The sequence below is a fragment of the Echinops telfairi genome, unplaced genomic scaffold (genome assembly GCF_000313985.2).
Source record: "Echinops telfairi isolate 266 unplaced genomic scaffold, ASM31398v2 ScPeMD7_1;HRSCAF=3_0, whole genome shotgun sequence".
NCBI lineage: Eukaryota > Metazoa > Chordata > Mammalia > Afrosoricida > Tenrecidae > Echinops > Echinops telfairi.
In genome coordinates, this window is record NW_022103896.1 from 81815957 (window position 1) to 81842184 (window position 26228).

At 37.1% G+C, this 26228-nt stretch overlaps 1 protein-coding gene across 2 annotated transcripts in view; it reads right to left on the reverse strand.

Moving 5' to 3' along the window:
• PCMTD1 (protein-L-isoaspartate (D-aspartate) O-methyltransferase domain containing 1) overlaps nucleotides 1-26228 on the reverse strand; it is a 50444-nt gene that overhangs the window by 9808 nt on the left and 14408 nt on the right. Inside the window, exons 2-4 of one of the 2 annotated variants that reach the window (XM_004697550.2) lie at nucleotides 24985-25087; nucleotides 10895-11066; nucleotides 9036-9159 (exon numbers count right to left, since the gene is read on the reverse strand). In XM_004697550.2, the coding sequence (XP_004697607.1) occupies nucleotides 9036-9159; nucleotides 10895-11066; nucleotides 24985-25087 (399 nt within the window). Of the gene's footprint in view, nucleotides 1-9035; nucleotides 9160-10894; nucleotides 11067-14872; nucleotides 15228-24984; nucleotides 25088-26228 lie in introns of those variants that run through there. The other variant, XM_045297373.1, reaches the window with a different exon arrangement.

Sequence of the window (26228 nt, forward strand, 5' to 3'; positions counted from 1 at the left end):
TCCTCAAGGCCTGGTGGGCCAGGATGTGCTCGTCTCTCCTCCTCCCCCGTCATCCGCTCCTGTGTGCTCCAATCAGATATATCCCTCTCCCAGAGCTGCGGATTCAGTGCCATCCTTTGAAATAACTTCTTCTCAGGGGAGGGGCAGGTATCCACTTAGTTTTGGGACTGGGTCCAGCCCCACAGATCTCTCCACTGGTTCCCTACTCCGCGCCGGCAGGTTGCATTCACACCTTGGAGCACTGGGTTGAAGTCTGGTCCCTCTTTTCCTAGCAGGCGATCTTGTCATGCATGGGCTCAGGTTATGACAATGAATGTGGACTTTATTTTCTGAGCAGGTAATCAAAAGTTTTAAGAAGGCAAGGGTTACAATTACCATTGCAATAATGCCTTTGTAGAGTTGTACTAAGGAACACCAGTTGGGATACTCTGTAGTACACATGTAACAGGACTACAGTACAATGAAGGGTGGTAGTACAGAGGCTGAACAAAGGTGAAATACACTTTGAAGATATAATGGGTCCCACCAGCTGCTCCACAGGAGAAAAATTCTGCTCCTGTAAAGATTTACACCTGGGAAACCCCGAAGGGCCATTCTACCCTGTCATAAAGGGTCATTATGAATTGAAATTGATGTGATGGCAGTGAGGTGATTTTAACTGCTATAAGTAAACAACAGTTCACTTAAACCATGCTAAACAAATATACTGACGTAGAGACAGCCTAAACAACTTGTACAGGGCCATTGAGATTAGAAGTGACCAGGATGGCATTTCAACGTGACATCTGACTGGTTTTTTAAGTATGAATCTGGAATGAGAGGCAGAATGAGAGAATCTAGAATTAATGACATAAGAGATACATGTCTGAGAGTCATCAATCAGTCCATAAGCGATGTGAGAGAAGCTGGGTGAGAAAGAGAACAAAGAGAAGTGAAGAGGCTCATGGTTGAGTGAGCTCTAAAAGAAGGAGGGCAAAGAATGAACAAGTTATAGAATCTAGAGTGTCTTTTCATTTGGTTATTGCTTTAGACTCCCCCTCACATTATTGGTGTTTTCATTCATCAGCTTAATTATATTCTTTCCCTGTCAACATAGTCTGCTATTCCAGGAGCACTGCTAGAATAGTAAGCCCTTTGATACTGAACGGTAAGATGAATACCTGAGTTGTATGAAGCATCAACTAGGCCTAGAGTCAATGAAGGATTCCATTTATTTTGGTAGCTTTCAATACTCTGGCCAAGAAAAGCATCCCAAAGTGTTTTGGAATGATTTCTAAAAAGGATCAGATCATTTTTAGCACTATTCAAATATTCCTCAATTTTAAAATTTTTATTCTTTAAAATTCTTTTTATATAGCTCAGTCTGATGTTTCACAATTAATGAAGTCTTTTCGGTATCTTCTAAAGTGTTTAATTTAAACTTTAAGTAATGCACCCTTACTTTTTAAATGTATTATATAGCACAAGAACATGACTTCTGAGTGAAATAAAATTGGTGATAAATTTAAGGGAAAAAACTGTATTTTTAGTAAACTGTTTGATATGTTATTTTATAACTACACAATAAAGCAGGCAAAGGATTTTCAAACATATTATTTTGGGGTTGCTTTTGGTAATAACATTTTCATATTTTAACTCCCTATAATTAATAATGTTCCAGAACAGTAAGTCATTTAAACTTACTTGAACAGAAAATTTATTTACATTCTCCATATAGCATGTTAAATTATAAATACTAATTTTTAAAAATGTTTTACTGTACGATAACATTCTCAAATAAAGCTTTTATTGTTTAGAAACTCAATTAGTCTTATTTTTTAGTAATTTTTTATTTTTATTATAGAACTTCAGGGCATATACTTAAAGAGGGTACAATGAACACTCGAGACTTATCATCCAGCTTCTATAATTAACTCGTAGTTAATATTTTATCAAATCTCCCCTCACTCTCCATCCCTATATTTTGGGGATAGCCTATTATTTTTTCTGTATATATTTCAGATATGATGGTTCTTTTTAAAACACTCTTCCTTTCAATTTTACCTATTCCACTTTAAATTTGTTCAAATTATTAAACAGTTATAATTGTCACTCTTCCAATAAATGACGATTTTAATAACTGCCTCGATGTACTTGTATTGACATCCTTAAAGTGAGAATAAGAATTGCTCATTTAGAGTATACCATCCATATCATTCCTGAATTTACCTTCTTAGAAAACAAAATTTACAATCAAGACTCTCCAATAGGGCAGTAAGCTAAGAACACTATTGACAAAAAATAGGCATGACTACTAAAATTTTAAAGATATGAAAAGTGTCAATTATAAAGTAGAAACCCTTATGCAGCTGCTGAACATAAATCTACAGAGGGCTTCATAAATATACTTCTCGATGATTCACATGCTATTGGCAAAGTCAAATTCTCTCATGGAAATGTTTCATTCTTTTTCTTACTGTCTACTGAGTTATGATATCATTTAAGCAGCATTTTTCATAAATGAACAGTGAACTTCTAATGTTTGCAATGTAAGAGAGGTAAAGTAATTTCACTTTGTTCTATTTGTTGTTATAGCAAGGAGATTAGTTATCCAATAATTATTAAATTATTAGGTATCCAATAATTATTAAAACAGACTAAGCTAAACAGTAGACAACTCTTGAAATAACTGTTAAAGCATTTGCAAGCTAATGACATTTACTTCATCGTGTTGCTATACAGAAGGTCCTTGTGGTCCCAGACTATACAGGGCATGTATCATTTTAAAGCTAGACCAGAAAGAAGTTTAAACTTAACATTCCAGTGCAGTAGTTTCATATTTCTAAAAGGAGTCTTGCTTTTTTCACTCCTTTAAAATGTTTCTTATTTTTGTTTGTAAGCTGCAAAAGTATATGCAGTACAGTAAAAAAGAACTTATTAGATGATTTCACACCAACTTGACTTTTTATGAAAGTGTAGAGTCCAATCTGTCAATCAGCTCACAGCCTGATGATGTCTCCAGGGGTGTGGTCTGCTTATAAGAAGAAACTGGGAGCCTCCCACTCCCACTCTGTGACTTCACCTTCTTTGCTTTCTGGGACTCTGGGACTGAACCTGAGAACTGTCCATGCCTTCCCATGTTTCCACCAACTTTGGATCCACACAACTATGCACCCACTGGCCTGTGACCTTCCTGCTTCCCGGTGCCGTTCTGCATCACCAGAATGCAGCTGTGTAAGTATGAAGAGGGACTCAGAGGCTTGAGTTGGACTGGGATGCCTTCTTGATATAATTACTTCTTGATATAAAGCTCTTTCTTATAAATAGATATGTGACGCTGGATTTGCGCCTCTAGACACCTGGCCTAACATAGTACTGTTATAAAATCATAGAAAATTTTAATAAAAATATCAAAATGTGATACTACTGTTTGACATGTTCTCTCTGTCTACATACTTCTGAAGGTGGTTTCTCCATTTCTCTACCCCTTCCCTGAAGATCTCTATGCTCTTCTGTCTACACCATATCAAAGTGGCATTGCTGGGATCCTTAGGGTTTCAAATTGTGTTACTTCTCACTGTTTGGGGGAAGAAATAGAATTATGCAGGAGCAAAATCATGACTGTAGGGTGAGTGTGCTACGGTTCCCAGTGAGATTCTCGTAGGCCACCTGTGCTACCATCAAACAAAGAACAGGCACATTGTCACTAAGGAAAACTTACTCCGCACAACTTTTCCAACCAATGCAGTTTTCTGATTTTTGGTTTTATTTTTTTAAACACTTCTTCATAATAAGACTCTGACTATGTTGTGTCCTTCGGGGGAAAAAATCTATCAAGATTACCCTTAGGGAAACTAAAAAAAAAACTGTCACTAAAACTTTGAGCTGACCTCTTGGCTTTGAATGAATGTGGTTCAGCAGATGCATTAAGAATTTCAGCAGTTTTTTGATGGGGCCATTTTTTAAAAAGGTACCCTAACAAGAATAAGACAAGTGTATTACTGACAGAATATGTCTGTCGTCATCCGTGATTACAGAAACACATTTTGTGCAGAATAAACCTGTGCATGTATGAACAGGAATCCTAGCAGCAATACTTTACCATCATATATAAACAGCAAGTGTATGGGGGTGGAGGGGGATTGATGACAATTTTTGAATTACGAAGGTTAAAAAAATTTGTTAGGAGTACCTGATTTATTTATAAATCAGAGCACATGAATCCCTTGTCTGATTATTAATCCCTGAAAAGAAGTGTCAACAGCTTTCTTCGCCACATTTGCTTATGCACTCATTTGTCTTCACCGGTTGTATCATGGAGGTGAGCACACAATGATATGATTTTTTGTTCTGATGATGCCTGATAACTGATCCCTTTGGCACCTTGTGATCACACAAGCTGGTGTGTTCTTCCATGTGGACTTTGTTGCTTCTGAGCTAGATGGCCGCTTGTTTACCTTCAAGCTTTTAAGACCCCAGACACTTTATCTTTTGATAGCCGGGCAACATCAGCTTTCATCACTACATTTACTTATTCACCCGTTTTTTCTTCAGCGGTTGTGTCAGGAAGGTGAGCATCATAGAATGCCAATTTAATAGAAGACAGTATTCTTGCATTGAGGGAGTACTTGAGTGGAGGTCCAATGTCCATCTGCTACCTTAATACTAAACCTATAAATATATGCACAAAGATCTATTTTCCCATCCTTATATATTTGCATACGTACAAGCCTTTATTTAGACCTCTATAAATGCCCTTTGCCTCCTAGCTCTTTCCTCTATTTCCTTTGACTTTCCTCTTGTCCCACTTCATTTGGGATTCAGTAATTCCTCTTGGTTACATTACCCTTGGATTGAAGGTAAATAAGCGGTCATCTAGCTCAGAAGCAACAAAGCCCACATGGAAGAAGCACACCAGCTTGTGAGATCATGAGGTGTCGAAGGGATCAGGTATCAGGCATCATCAGAACAAAAAATTTTATATCATAGCGAATGAGGGGAGGAGTGCAGAGTGGAGACCCAAAACCCATTTGTAGGCCACTGTGCATCCCCTTACAGAAGGGTCTCAGGGAGGAGACCAGTCAGTCAGGGTGCAATGTAGCAACAATGAACTTTCCTCTAGTTCTTAAATGCTTCCTCCTCCCCCACTATCATGATCCCAATTCTACCTTACAAATCTGGCTAGACCAGAGGATATATACACTGGTACAGATAGGAACTGGAAACACAGGGAATCCAGGGCGGATGATCCCTTCAGGACCTGTGGTGTGAGTGGCAATACTGGGAGGGTAGAGGGAGGGTGGGTTGGAAAGGGGGAAACCGATTACAAGGATCTACATGTGACCTCATCCCTTGGGGATGGACAACAGAAAAGTGGGTGAAGGGAGATGTCGGACAGGGCAAGATATGACAAATTAATAATTTATAAATTATCAAGGGTTCATGAGGGAGGGGGGAGCAGGGAGGGAGGGGAAAAATGAGGAGCTGGTGCAAGGGGCTTAGGTGGAGAGCAAATGTTTTCAGAATGATGAGGGCAAAGAATGTAAAATATGCTTTACACAATTGATGTATGTATGGATTGTGATAAGAGTTGTATGAGCCACTAATAAAAAAATTTTTTAAAAAGAGAGATCAAACCAAAAAAAGAAAGAAACCAGCCAATGAAAACTATCTGGGGCACAGTTTTTCTCTGACATCTGGGAGGATCACCCTAAGCCAGAACTGATGCCCCAACCACTGCGTGTGGTCAGATCACTTTGTAGTACTGTATTGCCTCGAGTTACAAATACACCAGGCAAAAACCACAGCAAGGCAGATACATTTTCCATAAGCAGTCATAACTAACTACTTTTAAAATTAACTGCTAATAAATAGGACTTATTAACTACTAACAAGTAGTTAATAATTATTAATTAATAATTATTTACTACTAATAAATACTCAAATGACTAATAGTACTAACTACTAATAAAATGCTTTTATGTAAAAAAGCTATTTTGTTTGGCTACTGTTAACATTAAAATGAAATGTGTTAAGTCTAAAAAGTTGTCTAACCTGTGTATATTTCACATCTGAGAAACAAAATAAATAAATAGTTAAAAAAGTAGTGTCAACGGTCTTCTCTGATGGAAGCTTCTATTAGAGGTTAAAGTTCTTAACTACTTCCCTGGGCCCATGTGACGAGCCCTTCATGGTCATCAGCACGCTTGGTCTTTCCATTCTACCTCACTCACTCATTCACAAGGTAGTAAAAGTGGCTTATATCATTTATTAGCTTGTCATAAGAAAGAGTTGACTTATGCTTCTGATTTTTCCTTCTTCTCTCTTGAATTTGCCTACATAGAAGGACGCATGCTTGGGCTCTGCTCATCTATGTACTTATAGAGGCAACTACCATGGCGAGGGCAGAGGGATTACCGATGTTGTCTATACCTAGTGGTAGATCAGTCTAATGTAAGGATGCAGACCTACCTATGCTCTACTCTTCAATCTACTTTGGTAATAAATCTGGCATTTCAATACTTAGTTAGCTATCTGACTTCTGTCTATTGACTCTATTAAATAGAGGAGAACTGCTCAATAGGGTTTCCAAAGCTGTTATCGTTATGGAACCAAAGTGTCACATCTTTTTCTCACAATGTAGCTGCTGGGTTCAAACCAGCAACCTTTAAGTTGGCCGTAGAATGCTCACCAGGAGGACTCCTTAAAACCCTTGACAACTATTCTTTATTAAGCAATTATTACATGTGAGGTATTGTCAAGAACTTTGCATTGCTACTTCCTTTAACCCTCATAAAGTCTTAGAGCTCAAAAGAAGGCAAAAGAAACACTAAAAGTTAAAAACTTTTATAAAGCTATTTCTTCTGAAGGTGGAGGAAGCCATTAAGATGCATACTAGGACAAGAGGTCCATTATGTTTTAATTAAAAATAGAAAAGGTTCATTTTTGCAGAGTTTAATGGTTACTAAAACCCTTACAGATACAAAATTAATCACTTCCTTTTTATTCTCACTGTATCTGTAGCTCCCAATACATTGATCACTCTCAATTTCTGGAAACACTTTTCTCTTTTGGTTTTCAACACATGAAGCATGCTGGTTTCCTCCCACCTCTTCACTTTCCTTTGCTAATGTGCCTAATTTCAGTGGTAGTCAGCAGGTCCAACCCTAATATCTCTTCTCTATATTAACATTCTTACTCCTTTCATAAACATCAAACATTTAAGATTTTAATTGGTTACATTAAAGATTCCATTATATTTCTGTGAAGATTCTCAGTTTCTAGCTCTTATATACAGGTTTATCCATTTGACTATCTGATATTTGCATGCTAACAGTCAACTCAAATGCAGCCAAAATATAAGATTTCCTTACACCTATTTGCAAACTGGAGCCCTGGTGGCATAGTAGTTACACATTTGGCTGCTAGTTGTAACATCAGCAGTTTGAAAACACCAGCAGCTCTTTGGGAGCGAAACAGGACTTGCTACTCCCATTAAAAGTAAGCAGCACACCAACATGTGTGATCATGAAGGGCCAAAGGGACCAGCCTTTAAACACCAAAGGCAGGGAGAAAAGTCATATCCTTGTCAATGAGGGTGGTGCGCGATGGAGACCCAATGTCCATCTCCAGACAACTGGACATACCTTGCAGAGGGGTAGTGGGGAGATGAGTCACTTAGGGTACAGTATAGCAACAATGAAGCTCACAATCTTCCTCTAGTTCTTAAACGCTTCCTCCCCCCAACTACCAGGACCCCAGTTTCGCCTTGCAGACCTGGTTAGACCAGATGATGCACAGCGGTACAGAGGGGAATTGGAAGCGCAGGGAATGTAGGACGGAAGAAACTCTCAGGACCGGGGGTGAAGGGGGCGATATCAGGAGGGAAAGGGGAGGTAGTAAGGGGGAATGGATCACAGGGAGCCACATATGGCCTCCTCTCTGGGGGACGGGCAGCAGCGGGGTGGGTGAAGGGAGGCGCCGGACAGTGTAATGTAAGATACAAAAATAATTTATAAATTATTAAGGGTGCATGGGGGAAAGGGAAGGGGAGGGGGGGAAAAATTAAAAAAAAAGGAAAATGAGCGGATTCCGGGAACCCAAGAGGCAAGAAAATTTTGGGAATGATGAGGGCAACAAATGTATAGATGTGCTTTACACAATTGATCTATGTATTGTGACGAATTGTATGAGCCCCAATAAACTGATTAAAAAAAAAAAAAAAAAAGTTAGTCTCGCAAATTCAGTCTCAGAAACAGGGGCGGTTCTACCCTGTCCTATAGGGTCACCAATGACTTGGCAGCAGTGAGTTAGAGTGCGACTCCCAAACTATTTTAATTATAGTCTTTTAAATAGCAGTAAGTGTACCATCATTCAGTCAGAAACTCAATGCAAAACTTTTTAATTCATCTTATTCCTCACCTCTACCCTCCCACACCCAGTCTACTTACAGCTGGTAGATTGAATTTGTCCACTATTACTCTAACTTCAAACAACTCCATCCACACCCACACTCTCTTCTTCACTATTAAAAACGAACACCAGAACACCCTCCTGACCTCTCTGCTCCCCATTTTGTCCATGCTCCACAACCCAGCTAATGAGACACATCCCTTGGTCTTCGAACAACCCTTCCATTAAAATGAAATGTGTTAAGTCTAAAAAGTTGTTAAACCTTTCCATCGAAAGATCTTGCATGGTCCACTTTTCTTAATAGAAAACTCTACCAACCAGTCTTGACATGCCTGGCTCTTTATCATCCCAGGCATTATTAAAATGCTACCTCAATAGAAAGACTTTGGTTACCACCATACCACAACCAGAGATTTTCACATGACGAATAGAATTGTTCTGGCCTGAACTTTTTATGTTTCCATGAAGGCACTAACAGTGTCTGGCATAAGGTATGGGCATTATCTACTTGCTAAATGTTGAGAAAATCCATTAACTATAATACTGTATTTTAATTCTTCATAATTATATAAAGCACAAATTATAAGCATATGAGTTAAAAACTATGTATCACAGTGACATAAAAAGAATCAAGCATTACTTACGGAGTCCCACTGAATCTGGTTTACCATTGTCATTCTTACTTGGCTGCACAAGTGGAGCAAATGAAACAGCAAGAATATTTTCACTTTCCCAGGTATTTGGTCCAGTTCGCATAATTTGCGTTAACTGTTTAGAGAGAAAAAAATAACTGAACAGTTTAGTCCTGAAAATGTGATGACTTTTAGTCCAATTTTCATTTAAAACAGATGCCAGAGAAGTATACAAAAATTTGAAGGCAATAACATTGTTTCTATGTAGATATCTACTATAAAATACAGGAAATAATTAAGTATATTTTCAATTCAAGATAGTAATTCCAATGCAATGAAAATGCCTAAATACGGTCATTTGGATAATGTTAGATTTGAAGTAAGATAGTTTCCAGTTACCACTCCAATCCACACCTATGGCTCTCAAAAGACATTATCTAACAATGGGGGATTGGTGATACAAGGAAACTTTTATTAACACTCATTCACAAATGCAGAACCATGTTTACCAGATTAATACATGTAATAAAAAAGCTAGAAGGTTTTTAAAAATAGAAAATATATGGTAGTCCCAGGTCACCATTAATTGTTGTTGTTGTTGTTAGGTACCATCCAGTCAGTTCTAACCCATTGCAACACTATGCACAACAGAACGAAACACTGCTAGGTTCTGGATTCTATGCTTATGGCTGTAATTTTAATTTGAAGGGCATTCTCTACTGTACTAACAGACTTGGGTCTTAGGGTAGGATTAAGATCTTATTTCAGTAGAGGGTAGGAATCCTGGTGGCACAGTGGGTATGTATTGAGCTGAGATCCACAAGGTCAGAAGTTCAAAATCACCAGCTGCTTTTGGGAGAAAGATGGAGCTTTCTACTCCCATATAAAGCTATAGTCTCCTGAACTCAGTCCAAGGTAGTTCTACAGGGTCATTATGAGTGGGAATTGACTCAGGGCAGTGGGATTTTTTGGTTTTAGTAAAGTGTGTGAACCAAGTCATGCCTTATTTTATTGGATTCCACTTTACTAGAAGGTGTGCCTTCAGACACCATCATTTGTTGGTTAAAAGCAAACTACACCTCCATCAAAGCCATTTCTCAGTATATGAGAGCCATCAGGGACACAGAGAGAAATTGAAGGCTAGTTTTGCAAAAGTACGTCCAAGATCTCTCTCTGTCTGAAGTGGTAGAGGCCAACGAAACCAGATGCACCAGAAACTGTGGTATGGAGCCTCAGCAGGGTAATGCCCAAACTATAGGGTATTTTCTTCCATATAGCCTGAGACTACTAAACTGTGAACGAGGGTCAAGTGAGCTAGCTTCCTATCCCCAGAGGAAGCAGCAAAGGGACCACACAGCTGAGAGCTGATGATTGAAAGGCGACTTGACTGCTGGCTGAGGGTGTTGTCGTGGACCAATGACTATATCCTACCATGTGGCTGAGGACCAAAGAGACTTGGTTCCTGGCTGTGGAGAGGTATTGCTACGGGACCAACACCTAGATCCTTGCTGTTTGCTGGTCTGACTTCTAGTATCCTATTAACTTCTCTAATAAACTCCTTTAATCATGAATATTGTCTGTGAGTTCTGTGTGGCCATTGAATGAATTATCAAACCTAGCATAGATGTAGAGTGGCCTGAGAGATATGGTTGGTGTCAGAACAGGAAAGATGGACGGACTGTGAAGACATGTCTGACTATGGCCTTGTGGCAATAGGAAGCTAGAGAGGAGGTCAGATATGTCCACCTCTATGCCAATTTTTGTACCACTGTGTCAACATTTGATACAACGTTTAATTTTTTAATGAAGCAAAGATATTAAAGACCAATATATTTGCTTCCTGTAACCCACGCAAAAGAAAATGAAAGTACCTGATCCTCTATAGGCATGACTAGGATGCCACCGATTTTCAGTAATATTTTCATGTAGTTTTCATGGTCTTTCTGAACTCCAGCTCCACAATAAATCCGATCATATTGATGGCTGTCAGATGCTATCTGGAGACAATTTCCAACAACAAATGCAGGTTCACAAAACTCAAATCTGTAAGGAAAAACAAATGTGTTTTAGTTAATTTAAACAATTATATCTAGGAAAATTAATGAGTCAGTTCTTTGAAATACGAAAATTACCAAAATAAGTTGTAACAATAAAATATCATTACAAAACTTGACGGTTAACACTGGTCAAATATACTATTTTACTATTTTAAAAATATTTTTAAAATATCAACTCTTTTTCTGCCACATTGAAGCCTTGCTTATATTTTAAAAAAAGAATATGGGTTGGCTAAAATACCTTTTCTTAGAAAACATACCGATCACAATGATCATATGGCCCCCATCCCAGGGAGACGAACAACAGAAAAGTGGGTGAAATGAGACAGCAGTAGGTGTAAGACATGGGGAAAAAAAAAAAAAGAACAACAAATTATCAAGGGGGCATGGCTGGAGGAGGGTGGGGGAGGGAGGGTGAAAATGAGGAGCTGATGACAGGTGCTCAAGTAGAAAATGCTTTGAAAAAGATGATGACAACAGATGTACAAATGTGTTTGACAAAATGGATATATGTATGGATTGTGATAAGAGCTGTAAGAGTCAATTAAATGATTTTTTAAAATATGGAAATGTTCACTACAACATCAACCTCGTGATCATGCTCAGATGAAATGTGCTAATATGAGCTTGCAAGGGTCAAACAAATGAAAAGCAGCAGCATGTTCCCATCCTTTCCAAAAAAGTGACGAACCAGTGTATGCAGTCAAGGCTTGTGCAATAGTCCTTTGAGCGCTACGCTGTTGGCAAAGATAGGGTGGCAGTTTTATCAAGAAAGGTCAACTGACCTGAACTACATTCAATCACTTACAATTACTAAGCTCAAGAACATTTTCCTAATAGATTTTGGATGTGGAATTTATGGGATTGAGACAGATCAGAATTGCGTCTTTGTTTTCATTGTTGCTTTGGCCTTTGTGATCTTTCCTAACCAACAAAAGAGATGTTTTCTAAGAAATGGTATTTTAGCCAAACCACTCTTTTTTGGTTACAGTGCTGGTTCATGATGTTATTTTTTACAGTGTCCTATTTAGACCTCTACTTTACTAAATTCTGTTTAGACGTCTGCTTTGTAAAATTCTGATAAAGCTGAAAGCAAATGCTAATATATAACATAATTAAAACTAATGCAATATGTTGTAAAATGTGATCTTTTAAAATTAATTCATCTAATATTCTTTCACCTTTAAGTTAATATGATCATATAACAAAATCAGGCTATCATTTGAAGATTAAATAATTCACATGAAATGTTTTGGCATGCAGTGAAAAATGACAACTATTTGAATGACAATCATTTTTACTTTGCAAAATATGCCCTATTTCTTAATAAGTAGTAGACACATTTAAGTTTCCATTAAAATTTCCTGAAACACAAATATATTATGAACACTTTAGTTTATCTGAATTATGCCTGTGCTCAATTCTCCCCATCTTGGCAGAGGTCAGGTATGGAAAGGTTGAACAAGTATATGCCCGAAACTCATGGCTCTAGGACTTGCACTAAGGTGGTCCAAGCTACTTCCATCAACGAGATTCTGACTCACAGTGAATGTGTAGGGTTCCCAAGACTATAAACCCTTATAGGAGCAGCAAAAAACCTCATTTAAAAAAAAGCATTTTATTGGGGGCTCTTACAGCTCTTATCACAATCCATTCAGACATCGTGTCAAGCTCTTTTATACATGTGTTGCCATCATCATTTTCAAAACATTTTCTTTCTACTTGAGCCCTTGATATCAGCTCATTTCCCCACCTCCTCCCTCATGAACCCTTAATAATTTATGTTTTTCATGTCTTACACCAAACACTGTCTCCTGTCACCCACTTTTCTGTTGTCCATCCCCCTGGGAGGGGGCTTTATGTAGATCACTGTGATCATTTCCCCCTTTCACCTCCCACCTTACCCTTACCCTCCTGGATCGCTACTCTCATTATTGGTCCTGAGGGGTTTATCTGTCCTGGATTCCGTGTGTTGTGAGCTCTTATCTGTACCAGTGTACATACTCTAGTCTAGTCATATTTTTCGGACAGAACTTAGGTCATGATAGGAGAGGGGGGAGGAGGGGAAGAACATTAAGGAATTAGAGGTACATTGCATGTTTCATCGATGCTATACTGCACCATGACTGGCTCTTCTCTTCCTTGTGACCCTTCTGTAAGGAGCTGTCCAATTGTCTACAGATGGGCTTTGGGTCTCCACTCCACGTGCTCCCCCTTATTCACACTGATATGACTTTTTGTTTGGGGTCTGTATTGCCTGACACCTGATCCCACTGACACCTCATGATCCCACAGGCTCGGGTGCTTCTTCCATGTGGGCTTTGTTGCTTCTCAGCTATCTGGCAGCTTGTTTCTGAAAGCCTCATTTTTCTTGTGCAGTGGCTGGTGGGTTTGAACTGCCAAGTTAGCAATTAGTAGACTAGTGTGTACCCAACCATGCCACCAAGGGCTTCTTGTCTATTATTTCTTTCACTAACCACCTCTTCACTGTTCAATGTTCAGGTCTCTTTCGTGTATGTGATCTCTAACTCACAGGGCTACCTTCAAACTTCTGTAAGTTTCTTGTGGGCTCATTAGCTACACCAAGCTGTCTTTACAGACCCATTATGCTGGGTTCTTAACTGCTCACACCATGCTGTAACCACAAGAAAGTACTGACTTCTAGTTCCTAAGAGGCAAGTATAACAAGTTGTTCTGAAACACTCTCTAGCTGTTCGCTCTGTTCCTCTAAAATACCCTTCTCCCTCTTCTTTCCTTGATAAAGGAGTCCTGATGTGGTTACATACTGGGGTACTAAACGGAAGGCCAGCAGTTCAAATCCACAAGCCATTCCAGGAGAAAGACAAGTCTTTCGACTCCCATAAAGAGTTGCAGTCTCAGAAACTCACAGGGTTTAGTTCACGACCTTCAATATGCAGTTCAAATATTAGCTTCCAATGAAGTCTTTCCCAAGTCCTATGTCCTCTCATTCACTCCACTGCACAACACTGACAAAACTGACCTAGGTTAGGGATCGGGATCTATCTTTTATTGCATATTCTGTCTAAACTTGCTGCAAAAAAAGTTTTTTATCTTAAGAATTACATAATACAGTTTGATCATTTTTATCAAATTCCCAGTTAAATAACCCTCAAAAGGGGAAAATTAAGACTATTTTTAATAAAATATCTTTAAAATCTTATAAAACTTCACTTTAAATAATTTAGTAGTTTTATAATGAGTCACTCTTATTTTCAGAGACTTTGAGATAAATGTGATAAGGAAATTTAAGTAATCAAAAAGTTCTAAATGATTAAACCTCTTTTATATCACTGTTGCTGTCGAGTTGATGTTGATTCACAGTGATCCCAAATAACAAAGAGTAGAGAGAACCCCACAGGTTTTTGTAAAGCTGTAATCATTTTTTTAAAAGATAGACTGTAATCTTTTGAGGAGCCAATCATCTGGTCTTTTCCCCAAGGAGTCATTCGATGATTCAAACCACCAACCTTCCAGTTAACAACTATGTGCTTAACTGTTGCTTCACCAAAGTTCTTTCTTTCTTCAGTGAGTCTGTTAAATCAACTAAAAAAAAATAACTTATAGCTTTAAAAGCTTCTAAACAAATTATAAATGCAAGATCGTTTATAGTATAACCTAGGAAAACATTAGAGAAACAAATTCAAACGTATACTTCTCATATCCAGCAGATTGAATTAGAAGTTAGTGCCTGACTCTAAAATCAAATGTGATTCTGGGCAAGTCATCACATGGTAGTAGTGAGCACTGTTCATCCACTCAGAAAGTACTTACTGAGCGCCAGCCGTGTGTTGGGAATACAATGCTCATGGTGCCTACAGAGAAAGCATAAAACAGCCCTACTAACTAAAGTATGATTTATATTTGTGATAAATGTCAAAAGAAGGGAGTATAATCTTTAAGGCTGAGAGGTAGCAAACCCTTCCGCAACGTTCTATAGGCAAAGGATATAATTTAAGCCATAAATGCTACACTAGACAATACAGTAGACATTAACTACATGTGGATAATGAATCCTTGAATTTTGGCTACGTCAAACGGAGGTATGTTATACTTTTAAAATTCACAAGGAACTTCAAAGACTTAGCAACAACAGTAATAAAAATATAAAACATTTTAATTTTTCCGATTTTATATAAAAACAAAGCTGTTTCCACAGCCACATAAATTTAAAATAGTAATGCACTGTTCTACTACAAGTAAATTGAAGCTTTAATAATGTTTTCTTTTTAAAAAGTTCACAATCTTTCCTTTGGAACATCCTCCTTAAGTTTCTTGCTATCTTTCAAAAAGATTTCCTCTAAATTCTAATTGTATCTCTACCTCCTATGACAATTATCAAAATACATTTACTAATAAGTCCAAATGCTTTGCCTGACTTACCAACTTTCAAGATCAATTCAAATTTGACAAATTAAATATGCTAATTACAAAATTTCAGGGCTGAGGAAAAAACAAAATTTCCTAAAAAAACAGTGCTATGGAGTCACCCTGACTCACAGCAACCCCATAGGGCGGGCAGAACTGCCCCTATGCGCTTCCAAGACTAGACCTCTGTATGGGAGTACAAAGCCTCATCTTTCTCCCTGAGAGGAGCTGACAGTTTTGTACTACTGACCTTGCAGTTAGCAGCTGAATGTGTAACCATTATGATACCAGGGCACAGAAATAGTTACATAAAAAGCACATGCCTATTACAATTTATACATTAATATGATGGTTAATGTATGACTAAGCTGACTTCAATAACAGCCTGATATCCAGTACCAAAACGTATGATTTTTTTTCAGCATGCCAAAAAACAAATACAAGACCTTTCCTTTAATGAATAAATCACCTGTCCTATCATTGTAAGGCATTTTTTCGTCTTTCTTGAAATTTTTAAAAAGCCACCTCAACTTGACTATTAGGAAATATAGGAAGAGACAATATCATGAATATGGCTCTTCTGAGAGGAACCAGAGTAAGTATATCTGCAGCTACATATTTAGTACTTCAAAATAGTTGTATTAAAAAATGAGATCTAGAACATACACTTGTAATATAGACAATCTTTCATTTTATAGTTAATCTTTCCTACAAGAAATCAAAATGTATATGGACTTGGCTTATAAACAATATCCCAGGGCTTATACAACAATATTCTAAAAGGACTGGATTGTTTCCATATATGAAAATCATAAAAACCCATGGACTTAAATAAAACTGGGGAAAAGCTATTATTTTCTTACTGCTTATTCTAAAACATCTAAAATATCATAAAGAATTTGTATACCAAGTAGTTTACAAAATGCTGTGACAGTACCAATTTAACAGTTACATAAACATGTCTACCAGGGATATTATTACATCTGGGAATTGTTATACTTCTGACTACGGTCCAGCCTTTTCATCCATCACACATGAAGACACCACAATTACTAAAAAACAAAAACAAACCCACATATTTCTTATACAGTTTATATGGGTTATAACCTATCATTTATTGGGGGCTCTTACAGCTCATATAACAATCCATACATTCACTGTGTCAAACGCATTTGTACATATGTTGCCATCATCAGTTTCAAAACACTTCTGTTCTGCTTCAGTCTTGGTATCAGCTCATTTTTTCCCTCTCTCCCCCACCCTCTTACCCTCATGAACCCTTGATAAAATTATAAACTATTGTTATTTTCGTATCTTATACTGTCCGCTATCTCCCTTCACCCATGTTTCTGTTGTTCTTATACCTAGATCATTGTGATCAGTTGCCGCTTTCTCCCCGTAACCTGCCCCTCCCCTCATGGTTTCACTGCTCCTATTATTCCTGAAAGGTTGATCTGTGCTGGATTCTGTGTATGAGAGCACTTATCTGTACCAGTGTACATGCGCTGGTCTAGCTGGATTTGTAAGGGAGAACTGGGGTCACGGTAGTGGTGGGGAGGAAGCACTAAAGAACTAGAGGAATGTCGTATGTGTTGTTGGTGCTATATGGTACCCTGGTTGGCTCATCCCTCTCTTGTGACACTTCTGTGAGGGGATGTCCAAGTGTCTACAGATGGGATGCACAGTTGTAGTTCTGATGAGACATATTGTTAAAAATATTACTGACACATTTGTATTCTATTTGATACTAAATATTTTAATAGTATTTGATGTACATAATTCATACCAATCAGGATATAGAATAACCAAAATTCCATTTATATTAACCCTTCAAAAAATTAAATTAAAACTTTTACGATAAATGCATATGAATGTGCTCATTAATATGTATGATTAATTAAATAATTAATCCTACACGGAGATGGTAGCTACTATGCTAGCAAACAAAGTAAATTACAACTTATTTTAATTCCTCTGAGCTAGAGAAGTAAATAAAGCATTTTCTTCCTTAGAGGTTCTGACTATCTTTAGGTAGGTTTCCACAAAGTTCTATAGGCAAAGGATGTATTTTAAGCCACAAATGCAATCTCTGTGCAATTGGGAAGACTTCAGGTTAGTACATAATAGTATGGAAATTACACATTTATACATAAAAATCAGGTTACAAATAGTGAGGGAGAAAATCTGAGTCTACCTCTTTACATCAACCTTCCACTAAATTAAATCCAAGAAGAAAGACTGGCAATACGTCTACCAAGATGATACTTATTATGTGGTTTTAATTTTACTTTTAAAACTTGGATTCGCATAGTCTTTCTTTAGTCTCACACTTATTTATAAGAGTTTATTAAATTTTTACATCTGAAAGTAAAATGAAAACTAGCAATCGTCTTTTTTTTTAAAGAAATTCTTAAAACAAAATTTCTCAGATGTGATTCACACTCCTAAATTACAAAATGTTTACATGTATACAGAAAAAAATTCCTACATTTTGTATATAATGAACACGAAATTCACTGATTTTAAGTTTGTACTCATATTGATTTAAGCCTGAAAATCCAATAACTGATTTTAAGACTTTCCCTTATGCAAAGAGGCAAAATGATTTGATATATTAAAATGTACTTTGGAAATCAATTATAAGAAAATGTTTCACACACACACACACACATACACGCATACCATTTGGTTTATAATCATGAACACTCTTGCCCAACATAACATAGGACTCTCATCACTTACCTGAACAATGTATTTCTTTAAAGGTGCATGCTGGGGTATCTTCATCATGGGATGGACAGATGCATTCTTCACAGCAGGGACCTTGCCAACTTGCCCATATAATTCTTTTGATAAGCTGCTAGGAGATCAGGGTGACCTAGCCTTGACCTGCAGCTTCCCTCTTAGACAGATAGTCTAGGTCTAGGAGCTGACTGAGAGTAGAAAAAACAACATGCCCCTTGAATACACTGTGGAAGTGGGACTGATAATTTGCACATTTATCATGTGCCACAGGATGATGCCACTGAAATTTTAGACAATTATTCCAATGGAATAAAGCAATTTCAAGGACACAAGAAAGAATCCCACCTGGTTCTAATACCTTATCCAAACATCTGCGAAATTAATCACAAAAGCTTCTTTTTCTTAAAACAATTTGCTGCCATAATATATACTGTGAGTTTAAAAAGCTATGGACTCCATTAAAACAAGATGAAATTTTACAATCTTTCTTTGTGAAGAGAATCAAGGGAAATGAACTGATGATCTTTTTTTATCTCCAAGAGTATTAATACCATTCAACTCTTGTAAGCAATAATTAAACCATTAAAATAAAACTGTAAGACTTTGACCTTTTCAAGTATTTTCCCTTCCAACTACATCAAAAATCATCTCAAAATAATTTAAACCCTATTCAAATTAAAGTGTTATGAATAAATACAAAAAATCTTCAAATGAAAAAAAAAACCTATTTTATCTCAATGGAATTTAAAATATTATTATAACTCAACTCAATTACAGGAATTCATTATCCATCCACCCAAGTCAGGTAATTCTCCTTAATGAACAGGATTGAGTACTTTTAAAAATGTATACTGCACATAACCACTATGACAGCACTCTATAACTTTAATCTGAAGGAAGTAAATTATAAAAATGCTGCTTTGGCTATCATATCTACAGCTAAATTGTGAGATTAAAATTCATGCTGCTCACTTGTGTAGGAAGAAATATCAGAATAATCTTAGCCAGATTATATCTAAGTAGAAAGACTGGCCAGTCAGGTTAAGTTCTAACTTTCAAGTTTTCACACAGAGAAATGTTATACAGTACATGGTCACTTAGTGAATATATAAAACATTAGATACTATTATTTTTGACCCTTTCATGACTATTTTCCTCAATCACATCAAGACCCATCTGTATGACATACAATATAGAAACCATGTAAAACAATCGTCCTATCCTACATTCACGTAGAAAGAAAACTGGCAATAAATCAGACTATATAGCACTCATTAGACTACTAATCTCACAGTATTTCCAAAACCACAGCTAGATCTATGAAGGTCCAAAAAATGACAAACACCCCCCTACAGCATGCGTTCTAGAAAGCCAAGTCAACTACAAGCATATATATATATATATATATATTCACACACACACACACACACACATAGATATATCACACAAATATTTTTTAAAACATCACTACTATTGAGTCAATTCCAACTCATAGTGACCATATGACAGTGACCATAGAGAACTGTCCCTGTGGGTTTAAGAGACTGTAGATCTTTAGGGGAGGAGAAAGCCTCATCTTTCTCCCAAAGATCAGCTGACAGTTTTGGACTACTGACCTTGTGGCTAGCAGCCCAACCTGTAACTATTAGACTACCAAAGCTCTACTAATTACTGACTCCTTCTCAGAAATTCATAGAGTAGTTGTGAACATATTTCGACTCTTAGCAACCCTGTAGGGCACAGCAGAACTGCCCTGTGGGTTACCTAGACTATTCGTCGTCTTTATAGAAACAGACTGTCTCATCTTATCCCCACATAGCAGCTGGTGGATTAGAACTGCCAATCTTTCAGTATGCAGTCCATTCACTTAACTCAGTGGGTCACCAGGGTTCTGGTAAATAGCAACAGAGACCATTTAGCTTATAAAAAAATATTTACTATCTGGTCCTTAATGGAGAAAGTTTGGTGAAGCTTTATAGGTCCCTGGAAATCAAATAATTTTAAAAAGCAAGTTCAGTAAATCTGGAAATATTACAGGTATCAAAGCAACAGCAGCTCTGTCCCTCCTATATTCAAATGCAGGAAATTCAGAGAAGCATCTCCAAATTATTTCATCTCTGGTACAGAGCTATGACATAGAAATAACATTTTAAAATATGTATGAGAGGGCTTCAAAGAGCTTGTAGAAAAACTTAACTGTAAGATAATGATTTTCTTCTCCTATGAACTTTTTGAAGCCCCCGCACACAAGGATAGTTCTTCTCTAAAGAAGGTACATTATTTTCAAGATGTGGACCTTATTTATACACACACACACACAAAAAAAAACACGTATTTTTTTGAAAGGTCGTCGAACATTATATTGTCCGATGCTGATTAGTTTATTGCCTTTCCTTCTAAGTATCATAGTTGGAAGTTCACTTATGATCCTCAATAGATGTAAGAAAACAATAAAGATGCAACTGAAATCATAAATGGCATGACAATACTTTTGAAAATAGGGTATGATAAAGATCCAAACAATAAGGTAAACAAGATTTGATGAATATTTATTAGATATCCACTATCTATTCTATGATAGACACAATTAAAAATAACCAGGGGTTAAAGAATACATAAAGAGAAATTCATTTTAATACATCTCGTTAATTAAAATGTGTATTTTAATGAGCCATACAATAGATGAATCACTGAGAAATGGAATTTAAAGTCACTTTGCCTGCCACTTGTTAGGTTCTCTCTCAATTCACTTGCAAAAGTTGAACACAAGTAGAAAAATATGTTCATCAAGCCATATTACAAAATCATGGAAACACAAGGTAACTAGGGAGAAAAATAGTTTATCATTTCTGCCACAAAGCTGAGTAACAAAAGACAAAAAAGAACCATTTCATGACCCTTCATCAATTTTGATTACTAAACGTGCAGGTACTATTTTATGGGGGGAAACACACACACACACACACACACAATCAAGTGGATTCCAAATCATAATGACTCTACATAGAATTCTAAGACTACACATTATTATGGGGGCAGTCAGCCTGATGTTGCTCCTGTAAGAGTGACCGGTAGTTTTAAATTGCTGACCGTGTGGTTAAGTTGCCCAACACCTGATTCACAGTGTCACCAGGGCTCCTGGGAAACTGGAATAGAAAAAACTCCCAAAACCAATGCTGAGAAAAAAGAATGTGTCTGAATGATGGGATAGGCCAAAGACCTTAAAAGTACCAAGGACTGCCAAAACACAAAGAAATCTGTACTGGACGGCGTAGTGCCAAAATACTGCTTAGAAACCATGGTGGCTTTTCCCGAGGCTCTTTGGCCTTCTGCTCGTCAGTATTGTGGTCTCAGTCGGTCTCTCTCTCCCCACCCCCCTCAGGTCGCCACATGTGGGAGGTACAGTCCGTGTTCAGTTAACTATAAAACCTGAAACTTCTTCAATCCTTCATAAAAACTCACTTGGATCACAAATCAGAGTATAGCACCATTTATGACAAAGGGATTGTTTCCTGTGCTTCTTCTCTGGGCTCAAGGATCCTTGGAAGCCTGTGCTGGGAGGGAAGGAGAACTTGATGTGCTTTTAAAGGGGAATTTGTTACCAATACTAATCTTCAGTTCTCTCTCTCTCTCCATTGTAAAACAAAGCCTGATGATACAAAAAGAACTCACTCTCTGCCATCAAGTTGATCCTGACCCATGGTTACTGTACAGAGCAGAGTAGATCAGTCCCTGTGGGTTTTCAAGGCTAATTCTTTGTGGGCCCCCCCCCCCCCCCCCCCCACCGCCAAAAAAAAAGGAACACAATGGTGTGACTTTAACCTCAAGTACATTGGACACGTCCTCAGAAGACACCAGACCCTGAAGGACATAATGCTTTGTAAAGCAGAGGGGCAGTGAAAAAGAGGAAGTCCCTCAACAAGGTAGACTGACACAGTGGCTACCAACAATGGACTCAAAAATAAGAACAATTGTGAGGATCATAAGGACAGGGCTGCATCTCATGCTGTTGCTACGGGTCAGACCTGACTTGATAGCACCTAACAATATTTTCAGACTAGATTAAACTGAAACTTTCAAAAATAAGTTACAAACTTCAAAAACACTTATTTAATAAAGTTTGGCTGATAACTGTAATGATTAAAATAACAAGGTCACCAAAAATTATATTTAGATCAGTTATTTCACTGTTAAAATAGTAACAAAAGAAACCAAAAACTACAAGCATTTTTTTTTTTAATTGTACAAGTTCATGAAAACAAATTTAAGGTCTCCTGCTGCAGCGCCGAGAGTGGGATTGCCCAGGAGCTCGTCTGGGAGCCGGACGCCGGGGACTGCGTTCAGAAAAAGGCAGACAAGCCAGACATGGGAGAAACTGCCAGCTTCGATAAGGAAGCTGAAGAACACGGAGACGCAGGAGAGCACCCTGCCGACCAGAGAGACCACTGAGCAGAAGTGGAGTGAAATCTCCGAATCCTGGAGGATCCGCCCCTCCATCGTCCACCAGACTGATGCGGAGGAAGAGTCACCTGCAAGATGGGCACGAGCGACAAGCCGCACTGTGAACCCACCAGCCTCCGGGCCTCCGAAGGGACTACCGAGTTCTCGGGTCTGCCCTGGGATACTAGAGGACATTGTATGATTAATGAAAATAAAACACACCTTGTGGCAAACGAAAATTTTTTTTAAATTTTCTCTAAAGTTGGAACATTTAAATATTTCTAGTTTTCAAACTGAATTTGTTTTATGGACTGTTTAATGCTTATCTTAAAATGGTATAGAAATGCTTTAAATAATGACATACAGATATTTTTGTGATTTAAAATACTTTTTTGACTTTGTGCTGCCCAAGTTACTGACTCAAAGTGTATACTCTGTGACTTCAAGAATTAAACAGAATTAAAGCACAAAATTTACCCAGCAGCACGCAACACAATAGATCTTAGACACTAAATATTTGCTTTTACTAATATTACTTTTACATTTTCTATATTCAATATTCAAATTTCTATATTTGTATATTAAAATGTATCAAACGATCTCTATGTGTCCATTAAGTTTCAACATAAAATACTTAAAATAGGAAGCTATTAAATTCAATGAAACTCTATAGTGCTAGAAAACTACCTTAAACTGTCCATAGTCGTATCTTAAGCACTGACTTTATTACTAATCATAAAACAGATAAACAATATACAAAAAGATATTCAATCTGAACCCCAAATTCCTTTTAAATAATTTGTGCTAAACCTATATACTCTATCAAACATGTGATTTTGGGGAAAAATATGAGCCACACGGTAAACACTTTAAAAATGTTTTGAAATATGTCATTTTTTTCCTAAAGAACACAACTGTTTGAAAATATGACTTATGATTTTTCCCCTAAAGAAAAGATAATGGGAGGCATTAAACAAACCAGTATTACATATTCTAGTGTCTTGCTCAAATCCATAAGTGTCAATTATAGAATAAATAAAACCTAAGTATTTCTCCATTCACCTAACTTCCCTGCTTGTGATCTTTGATATAACTAATCATAAGTCCACCTAGGTACCTAAGGAGGTCTGGCTTTCCAACTACTGGCTTTGCTTCATTCTTCTTTCGTCCCAGCAACACAATAGCATTGTTCTGTTTCTAACCATTCAAGTGTCAGTTTGCAAGAAAGTATACTAAAGGGTAATGGTAAAGAGAATGAAAGAAAAGGCAAAGAAAGGGGGAAGAGTGAGGATGGACACTGGGAGGAGAAAGGAAAATACCCATCTGCAAGGTTACTTGGGCTCCTCTCTCCTGTTGCCAGCCTCAATTCTACTGTCTCCAGAAGAAATCCTCATCTCTAGAACTACTGCCATGATAGCACCTTAAAGGCCCATGACCAAGCCTTAGAGACGACTGTGGGTTCACTACCGGCAAATCAAACTTGGATGCTTGAATGTGTTTTGCACTAAAGCTTTCTTGTAAAAAGTGACAACCTGTGATACCTAACCTTAAGGCTTTCTACTTTTGAAAGAATGAGTAACACAGAAAAAAGTAATAACTATAAACTTTCAAATTTTAAAATTTCATTAAATCCATGGCCTTTGCCAAAAGAGTGCTTGCCATAGTACTATACTATTCATACTGAATTTTAGTAATATCACACACAAAATAGATTTTCTCTGCCAGCCCAAGAGCTAAATCTTGTACAGTATTTTTTCTAAAGGAAAGTATATTGATTTTAAAAAATGGCTTTATAAATAGTTTTCAAACACAATCCTACTGTAAGCTGCTTCGAATGTATTTCTATGTTCATTTTCTTGAATATATAAAATGACTTTGTTTTTTAAAAAGTCCTTTTCATGCCAATAGGTATCACAAATAAAGAGAGCAGAGCTATTCAATTACCATGCCAAAATATAAAACCAGTTCCAGAAACGTATTCTAATTAGAAAAACCCTTACCCGTTATACATTAAAGAAAAACAAACCACACACACACTCAAAAACTAAAACCTGTATGATGTTTACTAAATGAGTCTTACTCTACTAATAAAGTATGGTAACACAAAACTGAAAAGGTCATTTAATTTACTTATAATTTACTATATTTACAGAAAACGAAAATTAAAGCATAGCATAATTTTCCTAACATTTCTTTCATTTTTATAGCACACTTAATTTTGCTATGTTCAAATAAACAATTCAGGGTAATTAATAAATTAATGGCGTAGAGAAACAGGTGTTAAGACATATCATTGTTCAAGTGCTTTCAACCAAAACTACAAATATACTTACTTATCAAAGCTATCACTATTTCTGATGAAGCTCTCCAGCTTTTCCTTGGCATATTCGACCACATCTGAATGAAGCTCAATCCCATGATTTATTCCAAAAGGACCTGCAATCGTAGCAGCAGTATTTTTATAAAATATTAATAATGTGCCCTTACAGAGCTCTTTTAATTTCTGCTCATTTTATCTACCACAGGACCACTTAAGGAGGGCTTGAAATAGGTGAACATGAATATTGACGTTGCTTTTTAAAGATAAAAGTTCCAATGAGTTTCCCGTCAAAAAGTTCTACTGTGCACAATGTTGTCACCCGCAGCATCCTCTCAAAGGAATATCGTATCTGGTAGAATTCTGCCAAGGCAATAAAATCATACTTCTGTGCTAATTTTAAGTTCCTTACCAATAGATCTCCACTTTCCATCAGCTAAGATTTCAGTAATTCTAAGGTGCAGGAAATCATGGACTTACATAGGGTGCATGTGTTATCCCTGCCTTTCTCAGAAAGCACTCAACTCGTCAGGTACCACAACTATACTCAAGTGTTTTGGAAGGTCCACCTATCCAGCAGACTGCAAACTGAAATTATCCCTAATCAATTTTACTATGAAGTCCACTTAATTTCTCACTTCGCACACTTGCTTCCTGCACACGGTCCAGGATCAAAAATAGCTGCCTCAAATGATCTTCAGATAATTTCCTACACTGGTACCAACTCACTGACCATTTCCCAAGGCTACGCACACTACAGTACTATCTGCCAGTCACATGCCTCACGTGAACATATAATCTCATCAAGTTTCTTTTTTAACTTCTGAAATTCAGAATCAAGTTTTTCTGTCAACATTTTTGCTGCCCTTTTGTTTTACTATGAGGCTGAGCTCTCAAAAAAATGAATGTATATGATTTTCTGTTGTCTTTTAGAAACTAGTAACTGATGTGGGCCCCACTTTGTCATTAACTATACAAAGCATTTTCAAGTAACAACAAATCATGACTATAAATGAGAAGCTTAAACATTCAAATAGCACATAAAATGTCTTATGAGCTAGGAAATATTCAATTTCTAATACTTAAATCAAAATGATTAACTACGGTCTTCAAGATGCAATCAGCTAAAGACAAACTGTAACCTAATGTATCTGCTTTGGTCTATCTATTTGATTGATACTCCCTTAAAAACCAAACAAACTATCCAACTGTCCTTGAAAACGGTATTTGGGTAGAAGAGCAGATAAAGGTTCGGGTCTC